At 39.2% G+C, this 27,998-nt stretch overlaps 1 protein-coding gene across 4 annotated transcripts; it reads left to right on the forward strand.

Annotated features, from left to right (window-relative positions):
* The first annotated feature begins 71 nt into the window (after nucleotides 1–71).
* SNX7 (sorting nexin 7) lies at nucleotides 72–27,998 on the forward strand. 4 transcript variants are annotated; one of them, XM_072343194.1, is made up of 9 exons: nucleotides 72–425; nucleotides 4,647–4,829; nucleotides 6,496–6,606; nucleotides 6,880–7,044; nucleotides 7,550–7,751; nucleotides 9,292–9,491; nucleotides 12,743–12,829; nucleotides 19,064–19,216; nucleotides 27,865–27,998. In XM_072343194.1, exons 1-9 carry the CDS (start codon nucleotides 258–260, stop codon nucleotides 27,904–27,906), a joined length of 1,311 nt encoding a protein of 436 aa, XP_072199295.1. In that variant the 5' UTR covers nucleotides 72–257; the 3' UTR covers nucleotides 27,907–27,998. The 4 variants fall into 4 exon arrangements, with proteins under 4 accessions (XP_072199295.1, XP_072199293.1, XP_072199296.1 ...); XM_072343192.1 differs by lacking the exon at nucleotides 27,865–27,998 and adding an exon at nucleotides 22,431–25,043; XM_072343193.1 differs by lacking the exon at nucleotides 27,865–27,998 and adding an exon at nucleotides 25,050–25,453 and having other exon boundaries at nucleotides 75–425.

The following is a 27,998-nucleotide window of genomic DNA, read 5'->3' on the forward strand; positions in this document are numbered from 1 at the left end:
CAACCACCTCTGCGGGGACGCCCCGTCCCCGCCCGCCCGCGGCACGCACCTCCCCCCGGCCCCACCGCATCCCGCCCCGTCCCGGCTGCCGGGCCCTCCCGCCGCCGCCTCTTCCACTCCTGCGCACTGGGAGCGCCCCGGGTCTGCCGGGGGCCGGGCCGGGCCGGGCCGGGCCGGGGGCGGCGGACCGGCGGGCGGCCAATTGCGGCGCCCGGGGAGCGGCTCCGGCGTGGCCGCCGCCCGCGCTCGGGGGAAGGATGGAAGCGGAGGGCCGGGCGCCGGGGCCGACGCTGCCCCCCGCCGGCGGGGGAGGGCTCGAGCCCCTCGCGGGTGTCCCCAGTGCGGCCCGGACGCCGCTGCTCACCCCCTCTGCCGAAGTGCTGGAGTTCGACGATGAGGAAGACGACCTGGAGGTGTTCAGCAAGGTACTGCCGTGCCCAGCCGCTCTCTCCCCGCAGCCCGGGCTGCGCCGGGACGGAGCGGGGGACGGGGGCGGCTGAGCAACCCCCGCTGCCGACGGGACGGGGTGGGACGGGCGGGGCGGACTCGCGATCTGCTTCGCTTGCGTGGAACCGCTCTGCAGCCCTCGGCCGGGAATGCCTGAAGCGTGGCGGCTCGGGGCAGCGCCTGCGCTGCTCGTGCGGACGATGCAGCGGCTCGGCGGGACGGTGCCGGGCGCTCCGCTGCGCTTCGGGGCTGCGCCCGTCCCCGCTCGCCGGGGCGCATTGACCGCTCAGCGGGAGGCCCAGAGGGCGCTGAGAAGCCGCCGGAGCGGGCAGCTTCTGCTTGGGCGTCTTCTGCAAGTTCCGAACTGCTGCGTGCCAGGATGTGCGACGGGGAGAGAAACTGCGAGTGTTTTTCCTGATTGGAAATGTGATGTCCCGCTTCTCCATTGGACCAGTTGTTATAGGAATTAAAGATATATTTGCTATATTCTTATGGGGGGAAAAATGTAAATGTGAATAAAAACCATTGGAATAAGAATTGATTCTTGGGAACTACTTAAACTGACTACAATAAAAATCCTGAAACTGGTGGATTTTAAGGTTGGGGGCTGTTAGGAGATTTAATGGTCTGTAACAGGCAAACGGTCAGGCTAAATCTTACCAAGTTATCTATGCTTTTCTGAAGCCTAACCATAGTTAGCTAATGCACATTCACAGAACTTCAGCATGAAACCAGTGCTCGGTAGACTTAGCTGCTTCTCACCTGGTATCCTTTTCTTTCTGCCAGGCAGGCACAAGCCTGGGCGGCTCTGCATGCAGTTTCAATGTCTGTCAATGCAACATACCAACATGCCTGCTTGTCAAATGTGATGTTCCTTGAGGACAGAAAACAAAACAAGCATTGGTTATATGAATTACTCCTGTTCTCTGGCAAACATCTACATCCTTAAATATCTTCCATGTAGATTCATGCAAAATATTGCCTGCTTGTAGTAAATCGGAACAATTCTTACTGCATGTAGAATGACAACCTTTTTCTGCAGACAAGAGTATGCTATGTGCAAGTCTTGGGCTCCGGCTTTTGGTGGTTGTGTATCAGCCAGAAATTCACAGTTTGCTTTCAGCTTTGATTTGAGGGCTGATCTATCAAGATGATGAAAATCTGCGGAGATGATTTGAGATCACAGCCTGTTTGCGTGCATCCGTTACATGGAAGGGACACTGACAGGCTAAATGCAGTTTCAGACTGATTTTTGTAAAACTCATTTGTGCATAACATACTGTTCTGAGACCTCCTCATGTTTAATTCACACCACTGTCCTTAAGGCAGTGGTGTAATGTGGGCAGGCTGAATGGGATGCAGAGGCAGCGCAGTGCTCAGTGCCTGGCGCTGCATCAACTTCATTTTTCTGAGTTTAGTCAGTGGAACAGACCAACTATCTCAATGGTGAAAAATGAGGTTCTTAAAAAGCTGTCAGCCTCAATGCCTTCACTTATTACTCAAGTAGCCAAGTTTTTATTGTATGAAAATTCATAGACATTTGACCTGGTAGTGTCATAACCACTGAGGCAGCATCCTGTGACATACCTCAAATATTACAGACTGGCATCTTACTTGGCAGCTCTGAGAAACCATTTTCTGATGTAACCTGCATTTCACTTTATCCCAGTTTCTGTCACCATGGAGAAAGTTCTGAGGTCATTTTAGCAGAAACAACGTCTCAAGGTTGCATTATGAGTCACACCACAAACTGCTTCTTTCATGAGTATCGGAGTACTGTGTGTGTTGCAATACTCACCTTGGTAGTCCTCTTGTTCCTTGTTCCTGGTGCCCTGACATGGCATTGACGGAGCTGTCAGTGGTTTGGTTAATGCTTAAAATATTAAGAAGCCCTTTCAAAACTCTGTCTTAGCGTTGCTTCTCTTCCATGAGAACAGAAAACTTCCTTCATGGTGTTTGTAGGAAAGATGTATGTGCCATTGCAGAATTGCACAGAGGCAATTTTTTCTTCTGGAACAAGTTGATCATTTAAAAGTTGAATGTTTCAGCCAAAGGGTTATCTTATTTTCCTTCTTTGAAGAATGCTCCAACAACTGAGCTGTTATCCTACAGGACACCCTGCCATCATGTCCCCTGCTTCCAGATCAGCTTTGGATCCCTGTGCTCAGATGCACACTCTGTGTCCTTACTGGGGCAATGGCAGGAGCCCTGAGCCAGCTGTCCGTGCTATGGGGGGGGAAGGGGAGGAGGGAGGGGGGGGGGGGGGCAGCAGTGCTTTGGTGCTCCAGGGATTAAAGTTTTCCCCAGAGAGATACAGGCTGTGTGCTCAGCCCATCTCGAGGCTGCTCCCACTGCATGAGTGTTTTCACCCCTTATATCACAGAAGAGAATGTCTGGTGTATTAATACTTTCAGTGCATAATTCCCAATATAATTTTCTACTCCACATGTGTGAGAGTACATTGATAGATTCCAAAGGAGAGAGTCAGCAATAGAAAATGAGGGTTTGAGCAGGAAAATGGGGAAGAACATGTCCCAGAGATAGTTTTGGCCCAGTTGAAGCCAAAGGAAAAATTGTTGCCAGCCTCAATGACACCAGTCTTGTACTTTCCAGTCCCACATGACAGTACGCAGCTCTGGTTTGTGCGGACTCATTCCCATTTCTGACACCTTACAGTTTTCTCATCAGCAGCATCTCTTCTGCATGCTTCGTAGTCAACAATGCAATACAAAGGGCTGTTTTTGCCACTGGGATTATCTTGCTTGCAGGAGAGCAGCCAGCCCTGTAAATGGGTTGCCCAGAGCAGCTGCAGGTGTCCCATCCTTTAACGTGCTGAAGGCCAGGCAAATCTGCTCTAGTGGGAGGGTTGGAACTGGGTCATCTTTTAGGCCCATTCCAACCCAAACCATTCTATATTTGCTCATTCATTGGCTTAGACAAGCAATTGATTTTACTGCAGTGTAAAGCCAGTAGAAAGGTAGGTCAAGTGAGCGTGAAACAAGCTGCCAATATGCTACAAAGAATTAAGGATGCTTCTGCCTTGAGAAGCCCCCCAAAAGAAAGCATCTACCATTGCAGGAGGCCAGTGAGGTGCCATGTTGTGTGGGGTGATTTCCTCAGCACCCTGCCAGCAGGGTCACAGGGCCTGGAGCTGGTCAGCCTCTGGTGGGCCGACACAACAGGCGGATGCTCATCTGCATGCTGACTTCCTTCAGAAACCTCCTTCAGCTTTTATCCAATTTTGCATATCAGCTTCTTTAATTTTTCAAAAGAGAAAGCAGCATTCATGCTCTGTAAACTTTAAGAAGCGATTTCCCACTAACTGGGCCCATTACTCTATGACCTCTTTGCTTTAAAAGAAGCGTGCACATTAAGCATGCTTCCTTAAGCAGTTTTACAGTTTATTTTTGCTACACGCACTTCTATTTTTTATTTATGTCTTGCAGATTTTCAGGAAACTTTCTGAAAACACCATGAATATTAAAGTTTGTTGTTCGTTGAAATGTTTGGCTGCATTTGATATATTAGAAAAGCTACATAACATGTTTGGTATTTCAAATATCATGATTATTTTAATTACCCTCATTATTTTTAAACATTTATTCATTTTTATGCTGTTCTCTGTAGTCAGTGGATTTAATTTAATTAAGAAATTAAACAGCCGTTTTATACTACATGCATAGCTATTAAAGATTAAATTCATGTCTCTGTAAAAGCTTTCTATTTCAAATTCTATTTCAAAATAGGTGCAAACTGAAATACCTGATTCCAATAAAAACTCAAAATCGGATTTTGACTTGGTCTCTTGAAGTCAGTTTCTTTCAGTACAGCTTACTAGAGATATCAGTCCTGAAGTAATGCTGCAAACAATGTTAACAAAGCTGGTAATCAAACTGCACAAATACTGGCTGCTTGTATTCATAACTCATTTTAGCATCCATAGGCAAGTTCTGTTCTCTAGCTGTGCATAAATTCCTTGTCAGACGGTACTGTTTTGCTTTGATCAGTTCTAGAATAAATCTCATTCCTTATATTCTCACCAAAGCAAATACTGAAGAGAATAATAAACTTGTCACAGATCATAAAATTCTTTTGTCTGTCCTAAGTTATATTTTAAAACTTACCATTTTAGCATCTGAGATGTGTTTGTTTGTGTATAAATACATTTCAACGTGGATGTTCTCATGTCCTGTCTGCAGGATACATCACTTGCTGAGGCAAACTCATTCAGTCCTTCAATGCCAATATCGCCCTCATCTATGATAAACCAGTATAAATTTGAAGATGAACCAGAATTAAAAGATCTCTTCATTACTGTTGATGACCCTGAAAGCCACATTACAGCCATTGAAACATTTATTACATACAGAGTAGTCACAAAGGTAAGTATCTATTAGATGAGGATCAGTGTAAACCTCAGTGGCTCATGGCGGTAACAGTGATAGCTTTTTCAGCCTTCTAATGAACCATTCTCTGAGGTACCACCCAACTGAAACTGTGCTCTGATTCTGCTATGAGTTATGGACCACTGTAACCACATGGAACTGTGCGGTTGATTTTGAAAACAAAAAATCAGTATATACACACACATATATGTACATGATTTTTTTATACTGAGAAAAGAGCTGCCATGCCCGAAGCTCACCTGCTGCAAAGTCTTTCAGCTCCATTCTTCAGCAACTGTAGTGCCCACTGTCACCTGGAAGTTTGTTTCCACTTGCAGTTGCATATGATTTCTGGGGCAACTGCCACAATTCTCAAGTGAAAAGGTAGTATTAGCAAACAACACAGTGCATTTTTAGCTGTCCTGAATGCAAATTGTTTACTGGAAATAAGGAAGAAAGACAGCGCTGTGAGCCAGCTCTTTTGGGATTACCAGCAAATATTCTGCAGGCTGTGGTTTGAGAATTACTGTGTTCATTTATTTGACTTTGAGTTCTTTCTAAAAGATACATTTTAAACCAAATTTTCAAATGGGAATTATTCATCTTTAAACAGAGAACTTATCAATTCCTCATAAAATATTTAAAGAGTAGGAAGAGAGCTATCTTCATTAGGTTGCGAGCAATAATTTTCACTTCATGCATCTTTTTGTAGATGACTGAACATCTTTTTCTGCAGGCAAATATGGGAGGGCTGTAAGGTGGATTGCTTTTGCTTCTTTATCTTTCATCCTTCTTTATCATATTTAATTTGAAGTGCTGGCTGTTGATGATAAAGCAAAAGCATTCCTCCCACATACCTGGAAAACAGTTTATTCAGTCCTCAAAAATGTTGAGGTTACAAGAGTGTGACTTCTTTTGCCATGTGTTTGCATCATACTGTAAATCTCTGTGCAACAATGAATGCTAAACAGCTGGATCACTTTGCTGAACACCTGGGCTCTTTGTAGCTTGATTCCAGAAGATGGAGCAAGGATAAAATCTCGTGGTTTGATGATTTTGCAATGCTGCAATAAGCATTTTTTTCTAAGTATTAAAGATTTATTGGCAAGCTCTGACAAAGGGCTGCAAACTTGGGATTGATGGACTGTAGAATCCATTAAACAGCATGGGCCATGTGCTATGATATGCTGAAGTTTTCATGCGTTGAAAGCAGGGATTGTTGGATGGTGTCAGCAGGCCTCAAGGACATTTGTCAGCTCCTTCTAGTTTTTGCAAAATGCTAAAAAATGGGCTTTCCTCACTCTTTGATTTTTAACCCCTTCAGAAGTGCCCAAACATACTGAATGTAACTATGATTGTTAAAAGGGAAATGCCACACTAAAGTAATGATTGGAATCTTTTGGAAACACTGTCAGACTGATTATTTAAAGTCAATCTGTTGTGTTGTTTGTTTGTTTTATTTTTAATTGATGTAGAACTTTGATTTCTTGAAAATGCTGTATCTCCTAAAGCAGTTGATCATTTGCTCTTTAAAAACTGCCAGGAAATAGCATGGGCAAACTAGAATCATGTATGCAGTTTTATTCAAAATGTTAAATGATATTGTGCTTTTTACCTGCTCTTCTAACTTCCTGGACCTGTGTTTTCTGTTCATTGTTTTCAGACATCTCGTGGTGAATTTGACTCCTGTGAATATGAGGTTCGACGGCGATATCAGGATTTTCTTTGGTTGAAGAGCAAACTCGAAGAAGCACATCCAACATTAATTATCCCTGTTGGTTTGCTAAAACTTATATTATTTTTATTAACTTGTGTTGTGGCCCCAGTTTTACACAGAGGCGTTTGAGGTCTTTCTGGGGTCTCTGAAATCTGACAAACATTAAGCTAACCTCTTCATTAATAGCTTTGTTGAATACAGTGATTTTGAAACAATTTGGTTGTTACCTGGTGAATAGCCTGGCTATGTTTTCAGCAAGTAGAAAAACTGTGATCATATCCTTGATGCTATGCAAGTTATACAGTACATATTTTTTCTTTCTTTCCTTAGCCATTACCAGAAAAGTTTGTGATGAAAGGAATGGTGGAACGATTTAGTGATGAATTCATTGAGACTCGAAGAAAAGCTCTACATAAATTTTTGAACCGTATTGCTGATCATCCAACTTTAACTTTTAATGAAGACTTCAAGATTTTTCTTACTGCACAGGCCTGGGTAAAATGGCTTTATTTTTATCTGCAGTTATATGGAAGCACATGGTGTGTTAGTAGTGGTATATGAGGAACCTCCTTAGATTAGTACTCCATAGCATCCTCTGATGGCTTGTTACAGAAGGGTCGGAAGAAGATGTGGAATTTCTGGAATATTCTTTCCCTGACAGAACCTTTTCTTCTGTGCATTTTGCGTGAGGCCATAAGTGTTACTGTATCTTCCACAGTAGCTTTTGTTGCTGAGTTTGGATTTCTGTGACAAATCCACAATGCTGTATGCTTTCTGTTAAGATCCAAGTTTTGTATTCAGAGAGCCATCCTCCGAACCTTTGAAAAGGTTATTCTATTGAGATGTAAAAATAATTAAAATAATAATAATAATAATAATGCTGGATTACTTCTTCCAGTAGGAGCATTGTTTGCTTTTCCTTTTTCTCTATGCAGTTTTTGTTATTTCTAAAGAATTGAAATATGTATGTGCAAATAAACACAGTACATTCTGGTTTTAGGAACTCTCCTCGCACAAGAAGCAGGGTCCAGGTTTGCTGAGCAGAATGGGACAGACTGTGAGAGCTGTAGCATCCTCAGTAAGAGGAGGAGTTAAAAATCGTCCTGAGATGTTTACAGAAATGAATGATTATATGGAAACATTTAGTCACAAAATAAATGTACTGGACAAAATAGCTCATAGAATTTACAAGGAGGAAAAGGGTAAGTAGAAAACAAATACATTTTTTTATGGGTTTAAGAAATTGATATATGGGCAAATGACTTGGTGTAAACAGTAATTTATTTATTTATTTATTTATTTTCATTGTGCCAAGCAAAGTAGTTATTTCCAGCAAGCAGGGGAAAAGGGAGATCTGTGTTAATAGCATACTTTCCAAAACGGTCATTATTCTGGCAGATCTTCAAGTTAACTTGAGCAACTTGGTAATAGGGAGGGTTTTAACACGCCATTGACCTGCTTGAAAAGGAACTTTAAAATAAGAAACATAACAAATATGGCTTGAGCTGCGTGCCATTTTGTATTTTGAACGGAATGTAAAGAGTCAGTTTTCTGTGCTGTCCTGTAGTGGCGTAATGCTGTGTAGATTCTGAGACTCTTCATGTATCTCTTTTAGTTTCATTCTTTTTTTTTTTTTTTTTCTTCACATGTTGGCCAAATAAATTATTTTTTAATTTCAAGAGCTTTACTGTTGGCAGTAGTTTCTGTCATGGAAAACTGTGCCTGTTAAGAGTTTTATAGAGAATGATTATTTAAGCTCATATTTTTCCTTAAGTAACAACAACTTGCAAACCCACTTGCAACTCTTAAATTATTAACTTTCTGAGCTTAACACTGCTCTCAGTCTAGGTCTGCTGATTACTGTTGATTCTATTGGTCAGCACTTGAGGGATGTTACTGTATATATAGTAGAATTTGAAGTGTTACACCATGTTCTCTAATAACTAAGACCATGCTTTAGTGTGCAGAGCCAGGTCTCGGCATGTCCTTGCCAAGTTAGAGGGGTCTTATAAAATGAAAATGCAAGTTGCTGAAAAGCATTCTTTTTGATACAGCTCACTCCAATGCAACTAGCTGGCTGAGGTCTTTAGGTTCAAATCATCAGCACCAAAATGTTTATTGGAAAACCTTAAGAATTTTGATGTGCTTCCGAAAGCTTAGTTAATCTTCTTTCTAGATTTTCCAAATAGCAAAAGGCAGAACACCAGTGTGCAGGGTGCACTGGTAAGGACTTGAGAATGTTCATGCTTGGTGTATCTTAACATGAGATTTTCAGTTCCATGTTGCATGGATGCTTTTTTGTTGAAATGTTTTAATATTAGATGTTGGATTCTTAACAACACACAGCTGTTTTCCATCTTTTGTTGGACATTTCTTCATTATAAATTCAATTGTGTTAAAATTATGCTTTCAGTACATGCCGCTTTTAGGTCATATTCAGGCTTGCCCAAGTTAAGTATTACCAAGCATCGCAGTGACTTCTGGGCCTTCCATAAATTATCACTTGATCTAGAGACACATGAGAAGCAATTCTTGTGGTGTCCATCTATTTAGATTAATAAAAGCTTCTAAAGGAGATATCAAATACAGAACTGGAATGAACTTTCTTGTGTTGTCTGCACCTTTTGGGACTTTACAATAAAGCAGTTTGCTGCATTCACATTAAATAGGAGGTTGTGGTTAGTATCACTTAGATATCTGTTAGTGAACAAAAGACTAATCTTTGTCTGTGTCCCTGTTAAGAGTATTTTAATGAGATGAAGGAGTACGGCCCCATCCACACACTTTGGTCAGCATCAGAAGAAGACATAGCAGACTCCCTAAAAGGCGTTGCCAGCTGCATTGACAAATGTTGCAAGGCTACAGAGAAACGAATGGCCGGGCTCTCTGAAAATCTGCTACCAATCATACACGAGTACGTTCTCTACAGTGAAATTCTGATGGTAAGGTTTTGTTAAGGATTGCGCTTGGCAGTATGTGAAGTTTGTCTTAAGCCACTGACAGACTCTGGAAGCAAGTTTGTAACTGATGAAAAATATTTTGTGGCCACTGTTCTGCTGTTAGTAAATGTGCACAGCAATGGGATAGCTGTCCATTAGCAGAGAATCTGTTTTGTCCTCTTTCCCTTGTTAATCAGGCAAGAGGCACCCATTTCAGACAAGAACTGCGTAGTAGTTTGTGTGGCAGGGAGCTCATGGTAGCTGTGCAGAAGTCTGGTTTTAGAGCTGTGTGTGGTAGGGCTGGAGCACAGAAAGGTTCAAGGAAAAGCAGCTTAGAAAGATCTTTTCTGACACCGCTGAAATATGCAGTAACAGATTGTGTGGGGGAGAAGGAGAAGAAAGGTTTCTCCTTTTCTAGGAGGTGTTCCTGAATTACTTTTTCTAGAACAGCGTGGAGCTTCCAGTCCATGTCACAAGCCCATTTTAGTCTCTGCCATAAGTTGATGCTCTCAGTTCCCTCTACGGATGTATTTTTCTTGGAGAGAATATAATAAAATCCATCCAGATTGAAAATTATCAGAATTCCAAAGCTGATTTTAGCATATCATAAATCACACTTTTCTGCCTTTGGAAAGCAAGAGATGTCTACAAACACATCTTTGTGGGATTTGCCATTTCAAGGCAAGCTGCAGTATCTGTTTTTGTATCTCTGCCAGGAACGCAGCTCACAGGGCAGCAGGGGCTGAGTGTGCTACAGACCATGTGTAGAGCAAGGCCCAAGCTAACTCAGCCAGCAAAAGCCTTTACTGGCACTGGGCAGAACATTGTCCATTTTTCAATAAGGTTTAGCTTCTGAAAGTTAGGAACTAGTGCTGCAATGACTAGTTTCATTGAAAGAGGGACCATACAAAATGTCCTGTATCTCACAGGCTGTATTATTTAAACCTACATGCAGGTAGGTCAAGAAAGGTATCACTGTGCTTAAAAGCATGAAGAGATGAATATCTTAGCAAATTGCAGTATTTCCTCCTTTAATTCTTATTTTTCAGAACTTCTGAGTCTGTTACCTGCAAGCCTTTCCATCCCTCATGTTATTAAAGAGATGCTGTCTGCAGCTTGGCCCACCTTTGTTCAGGTCCTTCCTTTTGTGCCTAGCAGATTTCTCTGTACATACCACAGAATGACTCCCTGGCTCTTAAAGCACAATGTGGCAAGTTTCTGTTGCTCGTTGCTTATTTTGTTTTGTTTTTATTTCTGGTTGCAACGTCCAAGTGCTTGCAACGCAGTGTTAAGTTGCCAGAGGATTAGTGAGGAAAGTCTTACTCCTCTAGCTCATTCCTGTTCAACCACTGCTCTTTTCCTTTCATTCACCATGGATTTTTTTAATCCTGTAACTTACTTGCTTCTCACAGTTTGGAGAGGGGGCTGCTCATACTGAAAATAAGATAGGGGAAGTTGCACTCTGGTAAAACCTGACTTCAGGGGTGTGTTTACCTCACAGGTACATGCTGTGGCACCAACATAATTGGCATATGTACAGAAGGTGTGATCAGTACAATGGATTAAACTCTGTATTCTCCAGTGCTGTGAGTTCAGCCAAAAACTGAAGGCAGAGATGAATTTGTAGCTAAATATTTACATCAAGGCAGGCTCCTTTCTAGCTGACTCACAGCAGAGGCAGAGCAAATCTGGAGAATGTAACTCTGTCCCGCTGAGCTTCAGAGCACAGATTACAGCAGTAAGTTAGCTATGGGTCCACATGCTATCATATGTGGATTTTCTGTCAGAATAGCATTAATTATACAAAGTATCATAAAAATATAATGATATTTTTGTGAAACACAGTCCCTCTAATTGCCATCGGAAGTCAGCACTTGCCTATAGTTGTAACATGCCAATATTAAAATCATTGGGTTTTATCTCATAATATAAGGAATATTTGTGATAAAATTTGGCATATAATCAAGACAATAGTTTTAAAAAAGGCAAAAGACCTACAAAAAAAAAAAAAAAAAAAAAAAAAAAAAAAAGCGTTTGCAATGTGATGGACAGCCCTTCTGGACCTATTTATTTTGCTTCTATGCTAATAGCTGAATGTTTTCTCTATTTATCTCAGTAAAGGATTTTCTGAGTTACTAAAAGGTAGATTTATGTGAGTACGTACTGCCCATGTATTACTCAGGGCTGTCCAAAGTCATGTTTACCAGGCTTTTCTAGTGAGTATCTGTTCAAGAAGAAATGTTGAAAAATTATTTGAAAAATCATCTCCTAATTTTTTATTCAATTTATGTCATTCGTGTTGAACTGACAAGATAGCAGAGAGAACACTGCCAAACAAGACAGCTAGAGAAGGTAGAGCTGCTTCAGTCCTCTGCTGGTTCAACATGCCATAAGCTAGAGATAGATACTGAAAATCTGTTTTTCATATACAGAAATAAAGTCAGTTGCAGCAAAGTAATATAAGAGGAGGTATTTTAGATTTGTAATTATATTTGTCCTTCTTTTGATTATTTCTTTAAAAGGACTAATGCCTCCTGTGTTGTAAGCATACCTGAGTGTACGTCTGCAGACAAGGAAACTCAGGCAAAGAGAAATGTTCAAGACTTGCTCAAGGTCACAGAGCAAATGGACATTAGAAATGAAAAGTTAATATATAACACCATTCCTTTTTAGTAGTCTAACAAGTAACATTTCCTTCCCTTTCTAATTATATTTTGACATAATGCTGAATATCCAATACCTGTAAGGCAGTTTTAGAGGAGGAAATAATTTCATTCAGTGGAAATAAGCACATATATCAAAGTTACTACAGCTATCATTTTCATGATAATTCTATCTGATTTTACTCAACCGCAATTCAGTACTCAAATAACTCACATGAGATACTTCCGGACACATCGTTGCACAAACTCATGTTGCTTTTTCAAAATGAATACATTGTAGGTCGAGTTGATACAAAGTTAACTGCTACTGCTGGTTTCTTCATCCAGTTGGCAGTGATTCCTGTATGGCAGATTCCTGGCATTGAGCTTGGACTCACTAAGACTCCTGAAAAAACATGTAAGATAAAAAGTAGATACTGAAAAATAAGTATTGACTACATGATTTTGAATTGCTTTTTATGAAAGTACTTGTATCATGCCAAAACTCTTGAATCGTGTCATGTTTTATTTATGTTGTGTGGTTTTCTGAATATATTTAGTTTGTTTTACTTCTTTATATATGTACGTGTATTTATTTTTCTTTATATTAAGGGTGTTTTGAAAAGAAGAGACCAAATTCAAAGCGAGCTTGATTCCAAAGTTGATGCTTTAGCCAATAAAAAGGCAGACAAGGATTTGGTGAGTATGTCTTTGTACAGAATGCTGAAATATTCCAGGTCTTGCTCTAATTGCAGAAAATGAATCCCCTAAACAATGCATGTCCTGTGAAGCTATGCACTGTAACTGGATGGTGTTTTTGTGTCCTGTACTTCCTCTGAGAAAGCATGGGCTTTGTAGCTACACATGTCAGGCAAAGGCAATCTTGAAAAAAAAGCAAAACTTCAATGGATAGGCAGCTGCAGCAAAGGACTGGGAATAGTGGGCGTTCATGGATCGTGTGTTGTCAATGCAGGTGGCACAGTGGCTTATTTTTAGGATTCTTCACTTCCACATTGAGAGTTAAAGTAAGACTTGCTGCAGTGCTCTTGTAGCTGCTGCTTTGTTGACATGAGAAACAGGAGGCAGAATGAGCAAAGCCATTCATGAGATATATTTAAAATGAAAACTTCTGGACTGTTCTTTCCCGATTGGTTATTTTTTTAGGATATTTTTTACAAGCTGACATCTTCATTCTAATGCTGTTGTACATATAGCAAATGGACTTAAGCATCCTCAAAGCCATCACCAAAGCTCAGTGGGATGAGTTTGCACAGCCTCAGTGGCTGGCCTGCCTGACTCACTTCTGGCCTCGATCAACTCGTGCAATGCAGCACAATGCAGTGCTAGTCTTGGGATGGGTTTCCACACTGCTCCCCTCCCACCTGTGCACAGTGAAGAACAGAACTGGCATTTTGAAAACTTTAGCTTTTAGCTCTAACACCTAACTAACATCCTCCAGCAGACTGTTAGCACCAAGTATCATACAGTGTAAATAATATATAAAAATGACTAGATGTAATTACTGCAGCTTTTTAGTACATCGAAGAAGAAGGTCCTTGACATTTCAGATATTTTTTATTAGAGCTGCTGCAATTAGCTTTCATGTAAAGATGAGCTGTTTAGGTATCTTTGGCAGTTGGGGTATTTTCATTTGATTTCCTGTCAATTAACAGAATAAGTAAGAATACATTATCACTACCTGATATCTGTGGTGTCTGCAGTGTATTTCATAATAATGTGCCTCTGTATAATGCAACGGGACAGCCAGCAAAAACATGTATTTTTCCTGAAACAGAAATTATTTGCTGACATTGTCTGGGAACCAGCCTGTAGGGCTCAGAGTGGTCAATGGCTGCCAGGAGAGCCACTTCTGCTCTTTGCTTCTAAAAGTTTATGGGGAAACAATAAAGTACTCTTGGTAATAAGTTAACAAGTTTTATAATGCTAATTTCACATTTGTAGGAATCAGCAAAGACCATCTTCAAGCAAACCTTTACTTAATTGTTTCTATTCTCAGTCTATCTACAAAATATATGTATCTATATACTGGCTAATTAACTGTTAAGTGAGGTCTCATTCTGGCAGTATCATAGATCAGGCCTCTTAGTTGCATGTGAAGATACAGTACATATTAAGAACTTCATCTGGCCAGAAGGCATGTTATATGTCATTGCTCAAGTTATTTATATGCAGCTAGTTAAATCAATTTTGCATCAATATTGCAACCCTTTTATCATTATTTCCCATTTGTATATTTTGTTGATAAAAACAGTTGCATTTGCACAGAGTGACTCAGTGCTGAAATGCATTTCATAAAGCTTGGTTAGCAGCTGGCCTTACTGCTGTCCACCAGTGTCCAAGGGACACTTCCCTGGCAGGACATGGCCTTCTAAGAAAGCATTTTTGGTATAATATGATGGAGTCCCCAGACAAGTTGTTGGCACTTGGTTTTCTTCAGCTGTTATAGACAAAAAGGAATAATTTTCCCTTTTGCATTGCATTGATTGTACCATTGATTTGATATTGACAACATTGTGCTCCATAATGAGATGTTTGTCTTTGCTTCCAGTGCACCCGGTCTTTTTTAACTGTTCCTGCATTTCCTTGGTAATGCTGTGGTAAAAGCCATTGAGTCGTGTGCTTACCAGGTGTTCAGATCTTTGCTTTATCTTTCCAGCCCTTCTATCTCTTACTCATTTAAAAAAAAAATACTGAGATCTTGATTTTTCTTACAATCTCATCAGAGCAGCAAAGCAGATGTCTTTTAGTCTGATCATAAAATCCTGTCTTCTCTAATTGATTGGTGGCTGCATCCTGATGATTTTTTTCTTCATTAGAAGTGGACAATTTGTTCCATTATTGGTAGCTTGGCCACAGAGAGTTTTGCACTGCTGTTTTTTCACTGTTCAAGTAACTTCTGTTTTCTGAATCTGTTTTTTACCATTTTTAAATCTTTATTACATGTTGACTTATTTTCCTGACACTTCTATCCAGACTGCTTTCGGAATGAGAAGAGGCTGGAAAAACAGCCTGAAAACAGAGGTGCTGTTATTGGAATTGGTGTCAAATGCTCACTTTGGCTTAATTTGCACATTTCTGTTTCTAGACATACCCTATGTAACTTCTAATGATCTCACAGACATCAGATTGAACTGTACAACCTGGTAGCCAGAAATTCTGCTGACAATGATTAGCAAGAACTCTAATCTTATTTGAAGTATGCTTCCACCACAGATAAGGAATCTCAGCCTGTCCTTAGAGCTGATAAAAGGCAGTGGTATCTTTAGCAATGGTCACAGCAAACATTAAATGATTTAGCAAGCAGGCAGTTGTACAGCAAGAGAGTGCAAAACCTTCCCAAGGTCGGTGCAGCTGACAGACTGGAACCACAGATTAAACCTTGTAAGACATCAAGTTCATTGGCTAGGAATAAACATTTTCTTGAGACATATTTCTCCTATTGGACTTATAGGACAGGTACTTGTGATGCTTCTAAAAACCCAAAAATTATCCTCCCAAGTCAAAATGTAGGTGTTGAAGGTGGCCATTATTCACAGTATGGAAGGTCTGAAGATTGTGATTTTGGATGCAGATTCCTGACAGATTTTTGGGAGGGGAGCCTACTCATCTAGGCCTTTCTTTCCTCCAGAGCTCTGGCTGTACAGAGGTTACCATTTTTCCTCCATTGCTCCTATCTCTGTTCTGTAGGAGTAAACAATGCCTCCTTCAGTGGCTTGGGGCTTTTTTACAGATTTGATACTGCTGCTAGTACTAACAGTAATTCTGACAAAAGGTTGGTATAATCTGCTCCAACAGAACCTGACAGGTTTAAGTGCCAACTTATGGATTCTGCTATTCAAGTTTGAAATGAAGAAAATAAATGCTAAATCTATCAAATTCTGAATGCATGTTATGTTTTACTCCAGGCTGAGCAGGGTTAGTACATCCAAGTGAAGGATTAATTCATGTAATAGATAGAAGGTCATGCTGGTTGGCATATTGAGGTGCTATACAATTTTGTGTCACTTGCCAGGTCATTTGGCTATTGCTACAAGTCCCTTTGGCTACAAGTCACCCTGTTCACTTCCAGTAGCGCTCTGCTCTGGCAGGGTCTAGTTTACCACTTCTGTCCAGCAGTACAGCGTCTCGTGAGCACCATGCTGTCCTCCTACAGAAACCACTCATGTAAGAATTAATGTACTGCTCTAGCTGCCTCAGTGAGGTCAGTGTAAGAAAATGGATTTAGGATCATATTTAATTTGTAGGATAAATTGTAACAATGTACACCTTGTAAATCAAGTACACACTATGTGGATGTACTTGTTCAGAAACCAAGCCATTCATTGATTTCTGCTGTCAGCTGAAGAAGATAGTATATGTGTTCCTTTTCAGCTGTGAAAAAAGTAGATCTTAAACCTTTCTAGTTGAGATGAAGAAGTGTGCACTCACCTTGATACATTGGGGGTCTTTAGAGGGCGATGCTTAAACCACATATCCAGGCAGGGATGTAGAACAGTCTGCCTTCCCACATCACACTGTAGCTACGCCATGGAAGAAATTTATAGTTCCTAGAAAATGCAAGTCAAAAACAAACTGTAGAATAAATTACTTGAAGATGCAAAGGACAAGATAATGAGAGGATGATGCTGCCAGGACTTCGAAGCCAGATTTCTTTAAGCATGCAGTCTAGCTCATTTTCGTATAAGAGGCTTTTGGTATTTTTTTTCTGGCAAAAGCAGAAAAATGAATTCAACTGCCTTTCTTACTCTAAATCATCTACAAATAGTCACTACTTTCAGTATTCTGTGTGCACTCATTTTTAGTGTTAACTTGGGGCATGCACAAGATTCCTAGTCCAATTACCTGTAATATCTTTAAAGGCAATTTCCCCATATTTAATATTTGGATTAACCTTTTTTATATTGAATACATTGTTGGTAGTTGATGAAATTACCCTTGCCCATAGTTTGATTACTGATCTAGCTGGATAATTGAACTTTGGCTTTTCAGTAAAGTAGAAATAATATTTTTTCATTTTCTTCTTAAATAGTGTCCAATATTTCATGAATCTAGAAGTGTGGCAAGGGTAGTCAATGTAGAAATAAAATCTAACTAAAAATGCTTATTTGTCTCTCTATTGTGGAATGTGGGAAAAAAATATTTGGTTGAAATTTATTTCATTTTTCCTAGCTATTCCATTTTTGCCTAATTTGAGCATGAGGATTTTATTTTGTTAGACTCTGAATTGGGATCTGTGGCTTGTGAATTCAGAGTTCTGTCTTTTCACTTGACCAACCTTCCTTCTTGCTGGTTGTTCTTGAAAGGGCTGTTTTTTGCAGGAGGAGCACCTCTTGTTTTGATGTGCCCCCAGTCAGCAGGCAGTAAGATCCCGAACAGTGGATTCCCAGAAGGATGCACAAACTGAATTTAGAGTGTTCTTGCTGACAATTTTACACTGACTATATGGACTATGAACAGGACTTCTGAGCACTGCATAGTGAAAATGTACACAAACAAGAGTTACTTGGTTAAAACGTATGTGTCTCTTTTTCATAACCATCATGCAAGCAACATGTATGAGCTGTCATCTTCCCCTGATACCTCAAATTTTAAGGATTGGGCTCAGGTTCCATTGCTGTTCCAGACAGTGTTGCTTAGTTTGTTTCTGCTATTTGTACTACCTCCAGCTATGGCACTGAAGAGCTGCCCTCTGTGTATGGTTGGAGCTGAAGGCTGTGGACCACAGCTTTCCACGTCCTGCTCTGAAGCCTGGTTTTCTTGCAGTGTGTTAATAGCCTAAGCATCCCTTGAAGATCTCATGGGAGACTTGGAAGTTCCTATCAATGAAAGCTCCAGCTCTGTGGCACTTAGGAAGAGAGCTGTGCAACTTCACAGAGAAGTTGTATGATGAAAGAACACTTCACCTGATAGAAGAGTAAGAGGAATAAGAGGAAGGTATACAGTACCTGAGTTGCAAAGAAAATAATATAAGGAGATCAGCTTTTCCTACTGTGTGATCCTTGTAGGTGGTATTTGTGCCCAACCTCCCTAGGTCTGCTGCAGGCAGATGCTGTGCAGTCCCAAGGCATTAATTCACACTGTAGCGGCAGAAGATTTGCCTCATACTGCAACTGGGTGCCAGCCAGCACCGACACAGCTGATTAGCCAATAACAATAGGTACAAAATTAGTGACAGGACTTGAAGACTCTCTAGAGAGAGGCCCTTTATCTGTTTCTAATTCCCATTAGTTTGGAGTCACTTTGTACATTTCCAGCAATTAGAAGAAAATAATGGCAGCATAGCAGCTGCCCTCAAGGATTTGATTCTGGATCACTCAGAAAGAGTCCCTGCTTTGCTGAAATCCTCCATTTTGAGTTCTTTCTCTACTTCAGTATTTCTTGCTGCCTTGCATGGTCACACCAGGTTTAGTTCCATACTAAATGACTGCAAGGTGATGGGCAAGAAATCTGTGAGTGTAATTTCTGCTGTCTTCACCCCTCCTCCCCCCGCCCCCCCCCTCCCTGCCCCCCATTCTGATTTCTCCTTAAGTCATCATAGGTTCTGTCAGAATTTCCTCAGTCTTCTGGCCAAATCTCATTTGCTCATTTGTAAAGTTGATTTTGCTCCAGTAAAGCCCTCAGTGTTTTCCTTTTCAGATGCATTACTGTCGAGTGCCAGCAAAGAAGTGCCAGACTCTGTAACTTCCCCATCAACAAAATTATTTTCAGCAACATTTTAGTTCTTGTCTTGAATTTCTGCTATTAACATTTCAGGAATTGCACTGAGCTATTCATTAAGAATAAAATGATGTGCTAATTTTAATGCCAACCTCACTTCTGCAGTTCTGTTCATCTTACTGTGCTACAGTCACTTGGTTTTGATCAATTTTAAAATGCTAATTTTTATTTTTTATGTTTACAATTTTTATTTAGTTCTCAGAGGAAATTGGGAAACTTGAAGATAAAGTAGAATGTGCCAATAATGCTCTGAAAGCGGACTGGGACAGGTGGAAGCAAAACATGCAGCACGATATGAGATCAGCATTCACTAATGTGGCTGACAATAATCTCCGTTATTATGAAGAGGTAAAACCCTTTCTCATAGCAATGTTATTATTGACTGATTATTTCAGAGAAATCATTGCATTGTATCTAAAGGATAAATGTTGCATTTTAGTTCAATCTTGAGTTAACTTCAGAATTAGTTTTTGCGGGAAAAAAGAGGCTGTTTCCTTAACTTGAATTGTTTTAAGCAAAACATATTTTATTTGTGCCCAAGTGGTTGATCCTGAGTTCATCAACAACAGAGGGCAGTCTTGTTTTACTAACCACTAGAATTTGGGAGATATTTTTGGGTTGAATGTCAGCTGCTATATTTCAGCTAAGAAGCCTTTCGCAGTGACTGTGTGAAGAAACCCTCTGGAAGACTCCACATTTATAAATTGCTTTATATGAGAAAAACATTTAAATGTGGTTCCTTTTCAAACAGCACAGTCAGACAGTTCTCATTGTTATTTCTCTGAGGAATGGAAAACAATTAGACTTTGTACAGCAGTACAAGTTTGAGAAATCAATATGAAAAGCTTATGGCACATTTTTTAAGGTGCACAAATGGATGCAGTTACTAAATCAAATCTTTTCCTAATTGAAACCAACTACTTTGGAAAGAAAGTGAAATAAAATTTGAATTTCAATTCCAATGCCATGGCTATTATTCTTGGTAAAAATTCCAAGCAAGATATTCAAACCAACAGAACTCGAATAAATGTAACAAAATCTCTTAAGCATTCTGTGAAGTTTCTTCAGAGGCAACATGTTGCTTATATTGTGCCTGTTTTGAAAGTATTCCAGTATCTTGACTTTTTTTCAGCTTCTCCTGCAGTAAAGCAGTTACCCATCTACTAATTAAAACTTAGTATTTTTCACAGATATGTTTTGATAGCTATGTCTTCCAGTCCCCCGTTTCAACCTTTCTAAGGGTTGTCCATTAGCCTCAATGTAAAATCAGTGTCCTGGTTTTACAAATCATTTTGTTAGAACATAATTGAAAAGACAGCTCTTGATCATCAAGTCTAGTTAATTAGGATGCAGCCTGTGAGATGTGTGGACATTGACAATCTGTTGTTACATATGAAGATCAAAATATTTTCTGAAATCAGGCAGCAAACTTTTGGCATCCTCTCACATTTTTTACAGCTACTGATGATCTCTGGTTTCTATATCATGAATATGTATGTTAAATCAGTGCTAAATATATTGGAATATTTTGTTCATGGATGATTAGCTACATTAATACACAAAAACAATTATTTTTGTCTTCCCTGTCTAAAAATGCTTTTTGCTGAATTAGAATTTCGTTTCAGAATGTCAAAGCTCACAGCATACATGAAATTATTATCACTAAGTCAAAGATGTGAAAAATAGTTCAATTATTTCTACAGCTACCAGTGGCTTTTCTTAAATAGTCTCTGAAATACTGGACAAATTAATTTGCACTGAGACATTATTCTTTGTTGGTGCTTTTCTTGAAAACTTTAAATGGATTTCCTGTTATGTCCTGAGAAATCCAGATTTTAGAAAAAAATATCTTGCTGTGTTGGTTAATAAGAAACATTAGGCTAACCTGGCTGAAAAGTGGAGGCTCATCAGGTTTTATTTCTGTCTTTTGTTTTCATTATTAGCAGAAAATCATTATCTCAATGCTGGCATTCAAGAGATTTTGGTAAAATTAATTTTGGGCGTTTGAAAAGTTTTTAACTCAAATATCCTTTTTTTTTTTTTTTTTTTTTTTTTTTTTTAATATATTATTTTGAGCCTGTGAGTGAATGTTCTAATTTGAAAAGGAAATCAGGACCTCTCATTCTGAAGAACAAAACCTCAGTTTGTTTGCCTTACAGAAGAGTCCTTGAATGAAGTGCGTCTCAGTGCCATACTATTTCTTTTACTGCTTTTTCCCATGCCCCAGGTACAACACAATGGTCTGAATTAGCACACCTCTTAGCTCACAGGAGATACAACCTTCCCAATAGTTGAAATCACAACCTATCCACAGGGCAGAACATACAGCTAAGAGAGCAGACTGTCACCAGGTCTTTCCATTAAGTTAGGTATAGATATTCTCCAGTGCCCTTAGGACAGAGCATTACTAAAACCAAAAGAAGAAACAAAGTTCTTGTTACTTAACCAGTGTGTCTGAAGTCATCCTGGTTCCCAGGCACCCAGGAATGTTGTACTTTGGCTTCAAAGAACAGTTGCAATTAAACATTTACCAATTGGTTCTTCCTCGTGTTTGCCATAGTCTCTAGGACATCTGCATCAAGGAAAAAGAAGTATTTTATATAATATATAATTTTCTCAGCAAAGAACTCTGTTAACATATTCAGAGAAAAAAAGAAAAAAGACCAGAGTAAGTAGGAGCACAGTCTAAATACGGCTCAGACACTGTAAATCCAGTCAATACACCTTGTTGATCTCCATTGCTTATAAAGCACTCTAATAAATGCAGGAATAATGTTTCCCTCCCCCACCCTCCGTAATGTAGAATGATATCTAATTAGTTTTGGCACTGAAATATTTTTTTTTTCCTTGTGCTAAGATACATCCTTTAAAGTGTAGCCTCTGGTTTTATATTTACCATGTCCAACTGTTTAAACATTTGCAGATTAATCTGGTAAAAAGTTAAATTTGATACCGTAGTACAGTCTTGTGGAGATTCACACAGCTTACTTTTTTCCAAAAACATAAATGGTTTCCTGGTTTTCTTAACTATTACAAGCATAACTGAGTTTATTTCTGTTATTTACATTATTGTAAAGGCAAAAATTGATCCAAATGATTCATTAGGTCAAAACAATACTTCCCCATTAGAGTAACTTCCTTCTAACTCAAAATCTCACATGTATCCACCTAGTATAAGCTTTAGGAAAAGAGATTAGATGTGTCGTTTGCCCTTGAGGCCTCTATGATGTATATAACGAGTCATTGGGTTTTGTGGCAAAGATAGCTGCTTACACATGTTGATCACATCCTACCTTAGCAATGCCCAAATTTCTTGTAGTATTCAGCAGCTCCCACATGGCTGAGCCAGTTTGTCACTGTGAATGTCATTTCATATCCTGGGTCCGTATTTGAACCGTCAGTCATTTCAGACATAGAAATTTATTTTAAATACTTTCAGGAATATATATATATATATTATATAGTGGGAATCAGCATTTTTCTATTTGTATACTCTCTAGTTTTTGTTTCCTTGCACCCAGAAACTATGAATGTGATTTCTGTCTCTCTCCCTAAAACACAGAAGACTTCATTTTCAGATTCTACTCTAGGAAATGTCATCACAGAGGATATTTTTAAGGTATTAACCATGGAAAACAGGGAACTGTAACACATGGCATATGACACATTGCTTCTGTTATCATCCCTACTACATGTTCTATTTTTAAATCTCCTCTTTAGTTAGATATGCAATAGTATATGGAAACCTCTTGCTGCTATTTCTAAAAATGGCATTGCTGAACAGATGTGCAGAACAGTAGTAATCAGAATACTTTAGGTAAAATAGCCTATTTAAGCTCTTTCATTTTGTATATTTCTATTTTCTTCTGTATTCTGCTGGGCTTTTACAAGTAATTGGATTATGAATTTCAACATTATGCACGCACATTTAATTTCCTGGGTTTGATTTTTCTTTCTGTTTCCTTTCTGTCTCTTTTGTGAAAGTGGGCATATCCTGTATGTTTAGAACTCCATTTTTACCCTCCCAAGAGAACTCTGTAAAAGCATTCTGTAATAAGGCTGAAGTGTACATCAGTAACGAGATGTCGTTTATGCAGTTCATGCTTCACGATATAAAAAGCTTGAGCCTAAGGCACAGAGACCTACTTTTGTCTTGGTATGGTTAATTATAAAATTTGTCAGCTGTAGCAGCACTGTGATGTCTGACAGTGAAATGAGCCACCATTGCTCTTACATTCTGGAAAACATGTCTTGGTTATATAAATGAGGACAAATTAAAAACCAAATAACTTGTGTAATGGAGAAAAATGCTCTGCATCTTTGCTTGGAAAGACTTGGTTAAGTTGTATCTATCTAGAGAAGCAACATAGCGTGACTGCATTTTAACACACGTGTTTTGGCTCAGTGTTGCAAAGATAATAGGGAGCCATTTTTATATCTCAGACTGTAAATACGATGTATGTACTTTAACACACGTTACTGAAATTACAAAATGACAAAACATGAAGTTACATAGTATAAATTAAACTGTGCCTCAGGAAAAATAAATAAATAAATAGATACAGACATTCATTGCCAACAGAAGACTGTTCAAGAAACTGATTATTTCTTGCCTCACACCTAGTAAAAGCTTAGGAAAAACAGATGTGCCTTGCAACTTTCTAGGATGGCAATCCAGTCTGGGCTTTAGCAAACAGAAATCTGAGGGTGAGCACCACAGTCAAATTACATTGCTAGCAGCTGCCTTGTTGACATTTTTAAACCAAGAAGCCACCTTGCAGCTCAGACAACTCAGATAAATACAGCTGCCACAGAGTCACACAAAGAAAGGGAGAATCTAATGAATAAACCTTAAAGGCTTTCAACAAAAGGTCAAAAAGACCTTTTAAGTCAGAAGTCAGTTTGCAAGATTTGCAGATCACTGTTCATTTCAGCATTACTTTCATTGCTTCTCCCTGATCTACCATTGCAAAATAACATTTCTCCAAAAGGCCAGTGAAGAAATACACATTTCCATATGAATTTTACCCAGTTACTCCTCTCTTTTTACAGTAGTTCCAACCTACAGCATGCTCTCAATAGCATCCCAGTGTTGTGCAGTGCAAGAAGCAAAGGAAATTAGGTGGGAAGATCAAGATCACAAAAATAAGCTTGGGGGAGTAGGTTTATGTAGCACAGAGGCCAACAGGGAAACAACACAACATGTGTGATAATGACTTTCTAATATGTCTGATAATGACGAAGGACCCATGTGAAAACAAGCTTCTACATACTTTTTCTTTGTGATCTCAGTCAGCTCTTGTCAAAGTTTTATTAGAATGTTTCCATTTCCAGACAGAATTATTGCATGAGTTTGGCTGCACTGTTTTAATGACAGATTTGAAATGGCAGAAACTTGGTATGCTGAGTAACAAGCATCAGCACATCATGGGTTACCTAGCAATAGGTTTGCCATGATCCTCAATACTAACATCTGATTTATAAAGGTTTGCCAAGCTGCCAACACTCATTTAAGCCAAATTGAACTACAATTCATTTGGGGATTTTTATAATCATTATTTTTTTACTTACACTGCTTCCAATTATATATATATCACATATCTATATAGTTTGTACAGTTATTAATACATTTTTCCATTAGGAGAGAAATACATTTGCTGTAAAGATGGCAATCTCCCCCCAGCCCCCTGCCTTCCTGATCTTATTTCTTTCTCATTACTCAGGGGAAAAACAAATTATCTGTGCGTTTAGAAAAAAAATGTTTTAATTTAACTTGGAAAGAATATTGGGTATGCTATGGGAATCCATAGAGATTACAAAGGAACTGTGTGTGACTGTGCTTTCTATTTAAAGAAGATCTTTGCCTGTAACTAAAGGGAGAGATTAAAGAAGAGCATAATTAATGTTAGCATCTCCCATGCTAACACATACAATTACGATGCTCACACTGTGTGCTTGTCATTATGTAAAAGTGACCTTTACAGCTCACCCAGCGTGTTGGCTAACATTTTGCATATCACTGAGCTGCCTAGGAAACCATATTTTGCTATTACCTCAGTCCCACAAAAACAGCTTGTGACAGTGCATATGTACTTTTTTTTTCCCTGTTTTTTCTCCTTGGCTACCAGTTTTACAGAAGTCGGTCTGCTATATTAATATGTATCTGTGGATTTTTTTTAAGTGCCTTGCTACATGGGAGTCCTTCCTAGCATCTCAAAGAGTAGATCATCACGGGGAAGAAGATTCTGAAGACAGGCCTTGAGTAACATCTCTGCTTGATCTCTACCTTTTCCGTGAAGTTTTTCTCAACCAAAGAAGTGCTTTATATGAGATCAGATACATTATTAAACACAACTGTTAAAATCAGTGAAATGCAGGAAACCAGCTTATTGAAAACTCAGGTATTCTACTCCTGAAATACATTTTGGAACGTGCTATATATTGCTTTATATTGCTTAGTCGTGATTTTACATATTTTTATGCAAGTGTTCATATACAATTTTTTTCATACATATTGCATAACTTGGATATAAAGTATTTTAAATATGTAAAATAAAGCTCAATTTTAATAAAAATTTTAATAAGGAAAGTCTGTCTTCATTCTGCATTCTACTTTGTAAGAATTATTTTGGTATTGTAGCTTGCATATTATATTCTCTATACTGAGTAACAGCTTGCATTTGTAAAATTATGTAGCGTGGTTTTGAAGGAGCAGTTTAGGATTATTGTAACAGATTGTTCCAGTCATCTGATGGCAAAGTGGTATGGGAAGATGCTGTTCTTGAGATTAATACTGATTTAAAGTGCTGTTAACTCAGCTTGCAGTTTGTATTATTTATATATCAATTAAGCATCATTCATTTTTTTAAAAGATAAAAAATTGACAGTTCATGAAGCAGACTGTATCTGCAGAGACATGGTGTTAGTCAAAGCACTGATCCTGCCAACACAAGAGCTGGCAGGATTGAGGCTGATCAATAGCCTTTACTCCCACAGCTGACCTTCCCACAGTGCTTAACTTCCTGTTTTGGAGAGCTGGTATGGAAGTGAAAGGGAATAGTTTCATGCTAAAACGATTTGTTACCTGCAATAAGGCATTGAAGCACTCTGGAATGATTCCACCAAAGGTCTGTCACATTGCACTTGGAATAGCTGCGGTGGTTCTTTTTCCTTGGCAGTTACAATGAGATCAAGCCTAAGTCTGAACCTGGGGAGAATGAGGTGCAGAAATCAGACCCCGCCTCACCATGGCTTTGGAAACCAGAATGGTGTCAGCCCTCACCTTCTTCTCGTGATCCTGCTTGTGTCATTCAGCAAACATCTACAGTTCCTCAGCTCTCAGCTACACCTGGATGACTGTGGCCCTGCTCAGGCTGGATGTTCATAAGAAACTGAGATTATTAGTATGGCCTTTTAAGCAGAACAAGGAAGATTGCTCTCATGCTGCCCCATGATCCTTTAATGAAAGTCTGAGTATTCTGAGCTATAAAATAGCAGTTAAGGTGCTTGTGAAATACCACAGGAAGCATGCTCTCTCCTGCAAAACATATGGAGGTTATCATACAGAACAGAACAGGGTGTGTGGGTCAGTGCTCACAAGGCATGGATGGTCAGTACAGTGATATGTGCTCTTTACACCTTTCCCCAGAATATCCTTGCTGCTCTTTTTCTTTTACATCAGAGCTTCTATCAATGTGCTTAAAACCCATAAAGCCTTTTTCATTTTTCCTCTGTCTAAACTTCTACAATTTACCATGCTGAATAGCAATGGATTCACATTTCAATTTGCAGGAAAAATCTATTTATTTTGTGATTTCTTATACCAGCTACCCAGTAATTTCAAGTAATGCCCTCTACATCTTAGCATGTGAGGTAACGGTTTTCCATTTGCCTTCCCCATGCCACAGACCTCTAGCATGACTTCCAAGCACTTCCTCTTTCCCAGCATAATCGCCTTAGCCTGATACCATCTTGTACAAAAACCATTTCACATCCATGCTCAAAGATGCTGCTTTTCTCTATAGTTTCTAGTTCTGCTGGAACCAGTCATCAAAATGCAGGTATACCAGACATGTACACATTGCCACAATTATACTTTGCATTCTTTCCTGTTCCCAATTTATTTTTTAAAGTGCTACTGAATGCTGAGCTGCCATTTCATAACACTAAGAGCTATTCTGAAGGTTACTAAATAATTTAATTTCCATCAGTGTGTATATATAGGAGAACTGGCTTTTCCCCAGTGAGCATTAATTTGCATTTATTAATTCTGAATTTTGCTTGCTGTTTTTAGCTCCTAATCTCTCAGTAGTGTACAGTCCTATAAACAGGAATCCAACAGGACAGGCAGCAGTAACACTCTGAGTGCCAGGAAAAAGAAAGTTCAGGAAAGAGCCTCAACAGGCTTACCTGGAAGGACACAAACATTTAAGCCTAACCAAAAATTAAGCAGCATGCATGTAATTTAAGCTCCTTTGAGAAAGGTCAATGCCTGGTTGGCTGGGATAGGAATGCCAATGTGCTTTGCATTGATTTTTACCAGCATGTTCTGCCCAAGCAGAGAGCTGCTCTCTGAAGCACTTGGAGATCAGAAGCAGCAGCAGATATTTCACATCCTTACTGAAAACAATGGGCTGTGGTTCATTATGTCCTGGATTTATTTTTCATTTACTTTCTTCTTTAGCTAGGCCATAACTTATGGAGGAAAACCCTAGTAGTCATGTAGAGGTTTGAGACTGAGTTGTTATTCTGATTTTCTACCAGCAGCACCAAGGAAAAATGAGGCCTATTATTAAGTACAATCAAACACTGTTCTTTCTGACTTGTGCCAATAATTCCAATACTTACATTTTAGAAAACGTGTTGTGTCTTTAGCCATATTTCCAAAGATTTTTGTTATGGAGCTTCAGCTTCCTTAGCTAATGCTTGGAAAGTGTTTATTTTATTACTCAAAGTCAATCTGCTTATACTTTGGATATTCTTTCTGCTGTTTTCAGATAACTTTGTGCAGACTGTTAGAGCCCAGCCATTTAATATGATTTCTGAAGTGCCAAGAGTCTAAGAATTCAACTTTCAGCTGCTTACAGCCAAGAGCTTCATTCTGGACACCTCCACTTCCTTCTGCAGATTT

Source organism: Excalfactoria chinensis, chromosome 8 (assembly GCF_039878825.1).
Source record: "Excalfactoria chinensis isolate bCotChi1 chromosome 8, bCotChi1.hap2, whole genome shotgun sequence".
Classification (NCBI taxonomy): domain Eukaryota; kingdom Metazoa; phylum Chordata; class Aves; order Galliformes; family Phasianidae; genus Excalfactoria; species Excalfactoria chinensis.